The sequence below is a fragment of the Talpa europaea genome (genome assembly GCF_964194135.1).
Source record: "Talpa europaea genome assembly, chromosome: 10".
Lineage (NCBI taxonomy): Eukaryota > Metazoa > Chordata > Mammalia > Eulipotyphla > Talpidae > Talpa > Talpa europaea.
In genome coordinates, this window is record NC_140077.1 from 18114928 (window position 1) to 18127272 (window position 12345).

The 12345-nt window shown below is 52.3% G+C and overlaps 1 protein-coding gene across 3 annotated transcripts in view; it reads left to right on the plus strand.

The window, feature by feature from the left end:
- Positions 1–692: 692 nt before the first annotated feature.
- Positions 693–12345, plus strand: part of SH3PXD2A (SH3 and PX domains 2A) — a gene marked incomplete at both ends in the record, with an annotated part of 203516 nt that continues 191863 nt past the window's right edge. For all 3 annotated transcript variants that reach the window (XM_084244648.1, XM_084244650.1, XM_084244649.1), the window contains one exon: positions 693–764. In XM_084244648.1, coding sequence (XP_084100774.1) covers positions 693–764 — 72 coding nt within the window. The remainder of the gene's footprint in view (positions 765–12345) is intronic.

The window sequence follows — 12345 nt, forward strand, 5'->3', positions numbered from 1 at the left end:
AACAAGCCCAGCGCCGCGCCAGGCCGCGGGCTGCGCTCTCCGCTCGGCGGGGCTGCAGCCCCCTCCCCGCGGCCCCGAGCCCCTCCCCCGGGCCCGGAGCCCCTCCCCGCGCGCGTCCCCTCTCTCTCCTCCCTTCCCTTCTCTTCCCTTCCCTTCCCTTCCCTTTCCTTCCCTTCCCTTCCCTTCCCTTTCCTTCCCTTCCCTTCCCTTCCCTTCCCAGCCGGCCCGGCCCTGCCTCCGCCTCCTGCGCCCCAGCTTCAGCCAGCGCCGAGCCCCCCGGAGCCCGAGCGCGGCGAAGGGGCACCGCCCGCCCCTCCCCGGCGCGCTGACAGCAGGCCCCGGGGCCCCCGCCCCGTCCCCGCGCCCGCGGGACACACCCCCGCCCCTCCCCTGCTGCCAGTTCCCGCCGGACCCGCCGGGCGGCGGAGAGAGCGGGCGAGCCGGAGAGCGGCGGCGCGGGCGCGGGCAGGGGCGCGCGGCAGGCCCACCCGGAGCCGCCCGGGGCGCACGGAGCCCGCGTCGCCGGGGGGCTGACCCCGCCCGGGCCGAGCCTGCGGGCGCCGGGGAGCGGCGGCGGCGCGCGGGACGCGAGAGGCGGGCGGCCCCGGGCAGCGGGAGCCGGAGGAGCCGCGGGAGCCGGGCCGGGATGAGAAGGTGACGCCGCCGGGGGGCGCCACTCGCTTTGTGGGAAGATGCTCGCCTACTGCGTGCAGGACGCCGCCGTGGTGGACGTGGAGAAGCGGAGGAACCCCTCCAAGCACTACGTGAGTGCGCGCCGCCGACCCCCGCGGCCAGGGCCGGGGTGGGCGCCGCAGCCCCGCGCGCCGGTGCCCGAGCTGCGCGCCCTCCGGCCGCGCGCGCCCGCGGAGCTCCTGCGCCGGGCTGCGAGCCCCGGGGAAGCCGCTTCTGCCCTTGCCCCACTGCCCCTTCCCTTCCTCGTTTTCTTTTTTTGGCTTTGGAATTGGCAAGTGGCTGCCCTTGTCTGTAACGGCGGTGAAGTCATCTGTCCGCTGAGCCTTGATGGATGGCGGGGGAGCGCGGGGGGAGCGTTCCCCAAGCCCTCACCGAGCGGCTCCGCGGGGAAAGTCCGTCTCCCCGGCCTGCCCTGGGGGCCCGGGTCGCTCACGCGCGCTCAGACCCTGGGGCGGGCGCAGGCGCGCGCGGGGGGAGCCCGCGCCCCCTCCCGCGTCGGCTGCGGTCTCTGCGCCCCGCGGCCTGGGGCTGGGGGCTGAAGGAAGCCGCCGCGCCCCTGCCCCACCTCCACCCTCAGCCCTGAGCTTTGATTTCCTCCTTAGAGTCATTGTGTCCGTTGATGTGAGGAGAATTGTGGCTTTTCCTTTCATCCCTCCTCTGGACGTGACCCTTAGCCGGGTTCATTTCCTCTTAAGTGATGCTCCATCTCCAGACACGCGGAGGCAAATGCTTGCTGTGGTCTCCGAGGAACGGCAGCCCGCCCCTCCCCCCCCAAACTTAATGAGCAGGGGCTAAGGGTGACTGAGCGAGCCCCGGGGTCTTTGTGACACGGCCCCCTTTCATCTCAGCCGCTCCTGTCGTCCCGTCCTTAGCACCTGAGGAAGTAAACACGGTGTCCTTGACGCCCGGGCACGCCTGTCTGAGGGGCTCTGCGCCTGGACTTGAGATAGAAAAGACCGCTGGGCATCCAACGCTGGAGGACTTTGGGACAGCAGGGCTACCTCATTTTTGCAAATTAGGCACTTAAAGGAGCAGTTAGAATGCTCAGAGCATTAATTTTAACAATTAAAACAGGCTGTTGTTTGCTGCCCTCCACTGCATATTGATCCCTGAAGTGCCTTTTATTTCTCTGCTGGAAGAGGGCGGGCTGGTCTTCATGTCGGCCTTAGGCTACATTATCTGCCTTTATCACCAATAGCTCTGAACTGGGGGTTTCTTTATAGTGGGGCAATAGGCGAGGGCTCAGATTGGGCAGGAGAGAAGTGGTGGAGGCTGGTACCTACAGGATCTGGGGTAGAGGTGGGTGCCCAAGGGAGCATTCAGAGTGCACTTCCTTTTGTGTTATCTGGCTCCGCAAATATTTTCCTTTGCCTTTTGGGAGAGCTTATTTTGAAGGACTTTGGTCACTCTGCTCCAGGACCCAGGTTTGTCCCTTTGCACTTCACAATGCTTATTATCAAGTCAACTCTCCTAAACTCCTTTCTCCGTTGTTGCAGACCAAGTTTTAGGGGTTTTCTTTTCTGGTCCTCAGTCAAAGTTGGCACTGCTTTCAACAGATGGCACTCTCTGCTCTAAGATCCAGGCAGGTGTTTTTCTGGCTCTGGATTTTAAATGAAACTTCAAATCTTAGAGCCTGACCAGTGATGTCCACTGTTACAGACGTAGGATACTGTCAGCCTGGAGTATTGAGTAAGCAGCCGGGACCTCGATAGGCAGTGTTGAGAGGCGGAGCTCTGAGTAGCCTTGTTGGAAGCCTGGCTCAGTCGCTAACTGGCTATGTAAACTTTGTGGACCTCAGTTTCCTCATTTTCAAAGTGAGGGCAATAATAGTACCTTCTTCATAGGGTTGTCTGGAGAATTAAATGAGCTCATCCATGCAAAACACTTAACCCAGTTCCTGGCACCTAACAAGCACTCATTAAATAGTAGATTGTGGGTCGGAGCCTGACTAAGAGCACTTTGGAAAAGCAGCTATTAATGGTCTGGCAAAGAAGAAGAAAGTTTGGGGTTTTAAGATTGATAATAACTTATTCTTTGTGACAAGTACAAAAGGAGGCCTAATATCCTTGAAATGATCATTTCCTCCCTTTTTACGGACAGAATGTATCCCTGACATCTCCACTTCCCATGTAAGAACTGACATGTTTGGAGGCAGGAGTGCTGTCGCTCCCATACAGAGCTCTGATCCGAGGTTATGGAAAACAGCTAAAGGAGAAAGTGTTCCGTGCTGTGGAATCATGGAGCTGGCAGGGACCTGAGGACTCATCAGCTCTGCCCCCCCACCCCGCCATTTTACAGATGAAGCTGAGAACCAGATGGGGTAAAGTCACTCCAAAACACCTAGTCACAGGCACCTGGGTCTAACTGACCTAGATCCCATGGTGTAGGACTTGTTCATCCAAGTGTGTCCTAAGTCTGGCTGGGATTTACTATGAGAATAAATATCTGCTGGTAGCAAGAGGTTCTTACACATTTGTACCATTAATGCATAACAGGGAGGAAGGTGTCTGATAGTACAATGTGTGCGGTGGGGTCAACAGGACAGGAAGAGCAGGCTGGGGGGAGGCTATGTCTCTGGGCTGAGGCTCTCCTCCTCTCTTGGACCTTGCACAGTGGACACCACAAAGCAGAAGGTCAAGTGTTCTGGGAAAGGCTTTCTGGTGTGGGTAGCTGGCAGGACATGCTGCACCCAAGTCCCATATGTTCTGGAAGCCCTCTGCACTGGAGAAACATGCCTCTTTCCCGCCTCTCCTCCACTAGTGGTGAATTCTGAGTCTGTGGTTTGGCAAATTGCAGAGCAGAGAGGTTTTATGGGATGTGCATGTTAGCTGGAGCTAGCTGATGAGAGGCTTGGGGGCCAAGCAGGAGGGGCTTTTCTGGCTTCCAGCATATCAGGACCACACTGCCAAGGTTCTCTCGGGCTATCCACTAAAGGGCGGGCTCATCCCCCTGGCAAGGGGAGCTGCCTAGACACCGAGGGGTGTTTTGTGTTTTTTGTCTGTTTATAAAAGACAGGTAAATGGACTCCATCCTTTGGATGATATTGTCAGCCTTTGGCTTCCTTCCAGAGGAGGGTGGGCAGCTGCTGCTTTGGCCAGGATACCTAGCATGGAATTGGGCTCCTCTCTTGAGTCTGATGAGCTGCTACTTGGGAGGCCTCAGGTAAACAGACATCAGCCTCAGAGCACTTCTTGATGATGCTGGATGCAAACTGCAGATATTGTCATTTGTAAGTTTTTCATAAGGATGTGAGTTCAGGTTCCCATAATTCTTTGCGCCCACATGCACGTGCAGGTATATGTCAAGTCAATGATGGAGAGAAGCTAGCTTATCTAACACAAACAAGAAATTATTTGTTTAGGGCCTCCGCTGGTGGCACAGGCGGTTGAGCTCAGCGCTGTGAAGCTGTCTGCAGCCTCTGCAGCACCTGTTCGATCCTGGCCGGCCCGCAGACCTCTCCTGTCGCACCTGCTGCTCCCCTCAGCAGTGTATTTCATCAGTCTGCCTGTTCTGTTCCGCGCTCTGTCTCTGGTGAATCCTCTCACCCTTCCGCGGATCTGGCCTGTACCCCGGTTCTTGTATAAATGGATAGATAAATCTTAAAAAAAAAAAGAAATTATTTGTTTGAATTTGGGAGGTGTGGTGCTTTCAAAGTCATTTCCTTTCCTGATTGTTTATTTCAGACAAATACCAGTAATGAATGTTCTGATCCTCTCAGGACTTTTTAGGAAATGCAAGTAATAGACAGTGTTAGAAGTTTGCATCGATGGTGCCAAATGCTTAATGTGCACGATTTCATGGGATTCCTACCGTTGACGGAACGCACGCTAAGATGGGCTAGGTTCTCTGATTCCTTTATACAGAGGGCTGAGTTAAGACTTGGAGAGGTTAGAGGTTGCTCAGGGTCTCCATGTTACTGTAACAAGGCAGATCTGGGTAAACTCAGGTCAGCTGACCTCTAGAGGAGGGTATGAATATAAGATGGGGTGCTTCTCATCAACTGGTGTCCTGTTGGGGGGACCAGGCTCAGATCTGCATGACAGCAGCGAGCCCTGAAAGTGGTGTTTGAGAACTGCCTCATCATGTGTGACTGTCACCATGTGCCACAGAGATTGAGCTGATGAGGAGTGGTCACCATGAAGCAGGAGCAGTGGAGCAAATCCTCATCTGTAACCTCCCAGGTCTTTTGAGAAATTTGCCAGAGATTATTTTGGCTTCTACTTTTTCTTTCTTACTTTTATTAAGGCTTCTACTTACTTTCTGGCCCCCACTATGGGCCCCCAATCTCTACTCATTTCTGTCTGGCTTTTCTAAACACCAGTACACTGGAGTCCATGTAGGACCTGAAAGGTGAAGCTGAGAGAGACGGAAAGACTGAGGCAACAGGGGAGGCCCAGGTCATAGTGTAAGGGGAAGTTGCCCTACGTGTCCCATGGAAGACACCCAGCATACAAAAGACACAGATAAACAGAGAATAGCTGTTCAGACCTGGAGGCCTTCTAGGAGTGGTCTGATGATGGCTCCCTGGTAGGTTGGGGAGGAGAAGGGAACAAATGTGAGTTGGGGGAATAGAGGTGCTCCAGGTAAAGCAGGTGAGAGGATCCTAACCCTAAGATCAGTGCCATACATGGGTTAGCGCCCTTGCTGAGTGCCCATGATCTCTCTCTCTGCCTCACATGCATGAGACACACACACACACACACACACACACACACACCTCCCCCCAAGAATAATTTCTTCTCTTTCTCTGAGGAGGCAAGTGATCTAGGGATGATTCACAGGTCTGACAGGCTCCCTGCTCATGGAACAGCTAACCACATCCTTCAAGGCCGTTGGAACAGGGAACACAACAGCCGTTTGTCATGACTCGTTCTAGAACTGAGTGAGGATGTTGGGGGTGGCAAATCAGGATTGGAATCACTGTGTGTGGTGGCAGGCAGAGGGAGGGGAAGGGAAGGGAAAAATCGACCTATCTGATGTCATAGGAGACTGGTTCCAGCTCCAGAACTACAAGTGCCAGCGGCCCCCATTTTCCAAAGAGATGTCCGGGGCCAGCACGACTTAATGGCCAGTGGAGGCTGTGAATTAGACAAGTGTTGTGTGGACTTCTGTCTTGGGTTTGCATAGCCAGCCCTGGAAATTGCCTTCTAATTTCCTCAGCCTGAGTCACTGAGTAGATTCTTTCTTGGCCAGAAAAAGTCTAAGAGGCAACTCCGTACTCTTTCGCCTCTTAATTAATTAAACAAAATAAAACATAATAGCATTACACACATGGTCATCACACTCACTCCTCTGCTTTGAGAATCCAGGAACGGGATAATAGATTAGGACAGACATCCAGGGAACAGGAAGGACAAGGGGTGTGTGTGGGAAATGAGGTGGAGATTCTGGCTTTGGAAATAGGTTCTGAGCCAGAATCAGAGGTGTTCTCTGCTTTGATAATTGCCAAAAATAATGGAAGCATCCTGTAGGGTGATCAGCATTTCAAGAGGTGGGTTCCCAGAGCTGCGGGTGACTTCTCACTTCAGCAGGGCTGTTGCTACATGTAGTGGAGTCTGTCTCAGAAAGGCAGGTGAGTGGAGAGGCCAGGGTTCTGGAAGAGGGCCCATCGAAAGGCTCCTCTTGTGCTCCCCCCACCCCACAGTTGACCTCCTGTTACTGCATCAGCAACATGACACCAGAAGATGTCAAGATGCACAGTGAGGGGAAGGCAGGACCACCATGTTGCAGTGTAGAAGATCCCTTCTGGCAAGGGAGTAGGTGCTTTTTATTTCCCATTTTACAGATGTGGAGATTGAGACTCAGTTATGTGACTCACACTCGGTCATTCAGAGGGAGGGCTGGGATTCTTACCTGGTCTCTGACACCCAAGTCTGTGACCTGTCACTCTCTTCCCATTAGGGCTGCTTGTGAGAGGGGCCACGAAAAAAGCTGAGTCAACTAGGCAGTTCTTCCTGGGAGGGGGCCATGGGTCTCCAGAGGCTGTGTGGTCGGACAGCCCAAGGCGCTGCTCTTCTTTGGCTGGAATCCCATCTCTACCAGGGGACCGGTGCAAGTTACTTACGTGTCTGTGCCTCGGTTTACTTGCTAGGGGAGAAAATGTGCAGAAAATAGAATTGTGGTGAGGACTGAATGAGTTAACAAGTGAAAAGCCGAGAATAGCACCTAGCACGTATTAAACACAAGTGTTTGCTGTAATAATGACTAAGGCCCGAAGCTGCTCTCTGTGAACTGGAGTTTCAGGAAAGGCCATGGAAAAGCCACCCTTCGTGATGGGCCTTGAGTAACTGGGATTTATTTGGGAAAGAGTTGGATTTTGGTGGGAATAGGAGGGGCAGGGCAATCTAAGAAACAGGAAAGCAAAGGTGCTGGAGGTGGAACGTGCCAGGAAAATATGGACAAAACCCAAAAATGACCGTGGGGCTATGGGGAAGAAAGGGGTGCCAGCTTCTGAGGGCCTCGCTGAAGGACAGAAAACCTTCCTCTGTGTGCAGTGCTGAATGAATTATGCAGGAGACACGTGGGACCCTTCACTCTGTCCCTAGAATATGAACTTCAGAAATAGTGAAATTGATGCCTGTTATAAGGGTGTCTACTGCAGAGACACCCTTACTTTGCTTCTCTCCCAAGGACTGTTGGGGAGGGGAGCTGACTGTCTCTGTGGGCCTCAGGGCTGGCTCGAGTGTTGTCCTTGCAGCTATGGAGGGAGAAAGGACGGAGCCCTTTTTCTAGTTCTGTGATGGGGAGTCTAGTTGGCGGGCAGAAGACCAGCCCCTTTGTACAACTCTTACTCAGGGAGGTCAGGCTACCTTGTAAAAGTTGATTGCACCCTGAGGGAGAAGTCTTGGCGAGGGAGGTGGAGGAGAACGGAGAACATCCAGAGGCCTTGGCTGTGTTGACCTCCGCAGTGGAGGGCCTTGGTCGGCCAGGCCTGATGTAGCTGCACAATGTCACCATGGCTGACTTCATCCACAGTCCCAACACCGCCGCCAAAGCCCCCCTGTGGTAAGAGGGAGAAAACCCCCATCCTACTAGGGCCTGAGGTTGATCCTAAGCAGCCAGGGTGTCTTTGAAGTCTCTGTTGCTGAAACATTCATGCTGATGTTGCCTTCTACTTCAACATCTCTCCCAACTTGTTTTAAATATAGTGTCTTGAATTACTTGTTCATTTATTCAACACCCCCGCCCCAATATTCCAGTAAACCTGATTCTTTAGGGGAAAAAAATGTAATAAAAATAATTGAAAAACAGCTAACATTTCTAAATGCTTTCTACGGCTGAGAGTTTTATATGTTCAACTCTCAAAATTGCCTCCCACCCCCACCCCAGAGTGTGATTATTGGTGTCCGCGTCGGACAGGAGAATGCTAAGACCAGATTGCTGAAATGAATTGCCAATAAACTGTGGGGGACCCCCCCCCCAATCACTACTGCTGCTCCAAGCCTTCTGGGCCCAAAGCCTGCTCTGTCCTCACAGAGACCTCACAACTTCTTAATCACACAGTCCACCTGGGGTTCCACCTGGGGTTTCACCTGAGACCTGGCTGATCGACCTTTCAAACTGTGAGACCTTCCACGTGTCACTTTCCCCTTCCAGCTCTCCATTTGCTCATCCAGGAAACGGGTGCTTGCTTCCTTTCTGGCCTGCCTTGCTCGGGAAGGTGAAAGCTTCTTTGAGAAAATAACCATGTGAAGGTACCCCAATCCTCCTCAGTCTGGTTTCTGAATCATTTGGGGCAGAGGAGGCTTTTAAAAGGACGCTGTTTCTGACTCCTGGGGAAAGGTTAGACCAATTTTATCTTCCATGCACCCCCCTCACCCCCCCACGCCCCAAACCTTGTAGCTTGGGCTGACTCAGGCTCTCAGGGACGATGTCTTCCAGAGAAGCACCTCTGGGAACTGCTTTTTCCCAAGTCTGTCATTTTGGTGAAAGGAAGAGACAAAGAGACGGAGCTATTTGTGGTCCCTCTCTATGCTATTACCTGAGTGGGAGGAAGTGACATCCAGGCACAGAGTTAGCCAAAGGGAAACAGCTGCGCTTTCTGCCCCTCCTGGGCTGCTTTTCTGGCTCTTTGCCGTCATTTCCCTTTGGCCAGTGAGGAAACCCCCGTACTCAGGCCTGGGTGGAGGCGCATGGTGGGGTGGGACAGAAAACCTTCCTCTGTGTGCAGAGCTGTATGAATTATGCAGGAGACACGTGGGACCCTTCACTCTGTCTCTGGGATCCCTAGAATATGAACTTCAGAAATAGTGAAATTGATGCCTGTTATCAGATCTGCCTTCAACTCCCAATGGTGATAGTGAACTTACAGGGCCTATCTGGTAAGGTCGGGGGTTGAGTGACTGGGGGCCAGCCTGACTTCTGCCCCTCACTGCGTGGTTCCTTGCTGGTTTCCTTTTCCCAGGAATGTTCTCACTCATAACCAAGGAGATCTTGGCCTGTATTACGAGGACAGCAGGCTCATACAGCACCGTGGATGGAATTCCACTATAGTGCCATGCACTGCTCAGACCTTTTAATTATAATCTCTGGTCTCGACATAGCCCTGAAGGTATGAATTTCTACCCCATTTTACTCATGGAGACTAAGGTTCAGTTGCATTGAGTTTAGGTTGCATTGTTGGTAAAGCACAAAGCCAGGTGTGTTTGCCTCACAACACAGGACCCCACCCCACCCCCAGCCTGTGCCTGTCTCATGCTGTCACTGTGCCTTATGCACTTGGCCTCTCTCTAGGCTGCCCTGGGGTCCCCTGATTCTGCTGGCCCGGCATGTCATCCTCCTGCTGCAGAGTGTTCTTGGTCGAGAAGCCTGCTTTGCTGCTTTTGCCCACCTAAGAGTTCTGGGCTTAAAGGGATTGTCCCTGTCTTTTGAAGTGACTGTTTTGTAAACTTTGTCATGGCAGGCCCCATTCCAACCCAGCTTTATTCCGTTTCCTGATGGCCCAGACCCAAAGGGCTATTTTAAGGGACTCGCCTGTGTGGGAGAATTTCTCTTTGTAACAACAGAGAGGGAGGCCTAGCTAGCCTGGCATGGTGCTGGCTCCAGGCTCTGAGGGTAAAACACCTCCTGCTTTCTGCCTCCAGGGCTAGAATCAATTCAAGGGGCTCTCAGCACAGTTCAGGCACACAGAAGGGACACAAACACTTGTCAGTGTGGGCAGGGGTTCCAGAGGTGACTACCAGGGTTTCTGCTGCTCTCATTCCCCATGGATTGGCAAACCCTTCTCCCAAAGAGTTAAGGTCTCTGATAGAACAATGTCTTAACTTTGGTTTCAAGCCAGTATTAATTATTTACTTTAGTCATCACTCATTGGCAATTGGAGACAGGCAGCTTCATTTCCCCATAATTTCTAGGCATGGCAGCTCCCGGGCAAGGGGCATGGGGGAGCTGAGACAGAATGTGTGAGGAGACCCCAAGTTAGGTGCAGGCACTGGCTTGGGTCTCCTCTATGGTCTCATGTGATCCCCACTGCAAACTCTGAGCACCAGCCCTGTATTAGAGGAGGAACCAGAGCTCGGGGAGCTGCCTGCTGCATCTGGCCCTCCATCACAGAGCCAGAGCCGGGTTCCAACCCAGACTCTGCAGCAACAAAGCCAGTGATGGGTTCACAGCGCACCCTGGAGATTTGATGGACTGCCCTCAGTGATTGGGATAAGAGAACTCCTCTGGAAGTGTATCTAATGGCTGCGCTTGGTCTTCATTTTCTCTACACTCCATCAGATTCTGGTCTCTGTGGCTGTATTTCTACCTCTGTGGCACACACATCCACTGGGGTCTTGACCCTGATTTTTGGGGTCTGGAATGCTCCCTGAGAGCCCTGAGCTCTTAAGTAAGGAAGTAGTTCCAGAGGGGCGTGGGGCAGTGAAGGCTTTATAGATGGTTTTGTCTCCTAAATCTCCCAGAGGCTGGGAGACTGGGAGGTCACATGGGTCCACAGCTAAAACTTCAAGGATCTGGATTAAGCCCTGGGTCATTACCTCAAGTCCCTCCATTAACAATGCAATACAATTTTTGCTGGTGGTTGGGCTGAGATAACAAACGTCTCAATACCAAGAATGGACCTGTGGCAAGACGTGGCCTGCTTTTTAAAATTTAGGCTTTTATTTCCCTTGATTTCTTGTCCAGAGTCTCTCTTGAAGACCTGACCCTTCAAGGCCCTGCTTTGCTGGGGGCTTTGCTTTGTGTCCTTGGGCATGGTGGCTAACATGCACTGTGCTTGGGAGCGGGTATGGGGGATGAAGGGGAGTGGTTAACTCCAGGACACTTTCAGCCTGCTGTTTGCTCAGGCTGAACTAGGCTCTGGCAACTAGAATAAGCCCCAGAGAGGGCCACCAGTTGGAAGTTGGGGAAAGAGAATAAGGGCAGGGCACCAATGGCCTCTGCTAGCTGCATCTAGGCTTTGAAATCTCTTACCTTGTTCCATTTGGACAAGTTTCTTTTCACTGCAGTTTTCTGATCTGTAAAATGGAACTAGTTATACTAATGCATCCTAGTCTATATGGTTAGTATTCTTTACCATGCTTGGCACATGATAACTGTTTAATAAATGATAGCTCTTGCTATTATCATCATTATTGTGGTCATTCTTCATGATTTTACCCTGTTTCTGCCACTCCCTACCCCCAAGCTTCTCTGACTTTTTTTTTTAATAAGTGGGGTAGGAATTGGTTTTTTTTTTTTTAAAGATTTATTTATTTATTTATTTATACAAGCACTGGGTACAGACAGAAGCGCGGGAGGGTGAGAGAATTCACCAGAGCCAGAGCGGGGAGCAGAGCAGGCAGAAGGACCGAAGCACACTGCTGAGGGGAGCAGCGGGTGGCAGGAGAGGTCTGCGCGCCATGCGGGATCCTCCTCCAGTGGCCGGGGAGCAGCCCTGGATGGAACTGGTGCTGCAGAGGCTGCGGGCAGCTTCAAAACCCAGCCCTCAACCACTGCGCCACCAGGGGAGGCCCTGTTTGTTTTTTTTTTTTAAAGGATTTATTTATTTATACAAGAACCAGGGTACAGGCCAGATGCGCGGGAGGATGAGAGGATTCACCAGAGACAGAGCAGGGAACAGAAGAGGCAGACTGACAAAACACACTGCTGAGGGGAGCAGCGGGTGAGACAGGAGAGGTCTGCTGCACCTTGTGGGACCCTCGCCGGCCGGCTGGGATCAAACCCGCACTGCAGAGGCTGCGGACAGCTTCACAGGTCTGAGCTCAACCGCCTGCACTACCAGGGGAGGCCCTTCTCTGACTTCTTATCTTGTAATATTCCTGTCTGTGAATATTTATATTTATTGTTTCTACTTCTCATGCGACATTTACCAAGAATGACTTTGAATTGGTCAGCTTTCAGCAAGTCTGTATCTAGTATGCCCAGTTGATGGAAAAATTCCTTGAGGGATGGACCTTGATATTGATTCATAATCAATCAATCAATCAATCAATCAATCAAACAACATTTGAATGTCACTATGTGCCAAGATCGTGGGACAGAGCAGGGCAGTTTAAAATCCCTGCCCTTTTATATTTTATTTTATTTTTTATATTTTTTTAAAGATTTATTTATTTATGCATACAAGAACTGGGGTACAGGCCAGAGTTGCAGGGGTGAGAGGGTCCGCCAGAGACAGAGCAGGGAACAGAACAGGCAAACTGACTGAAA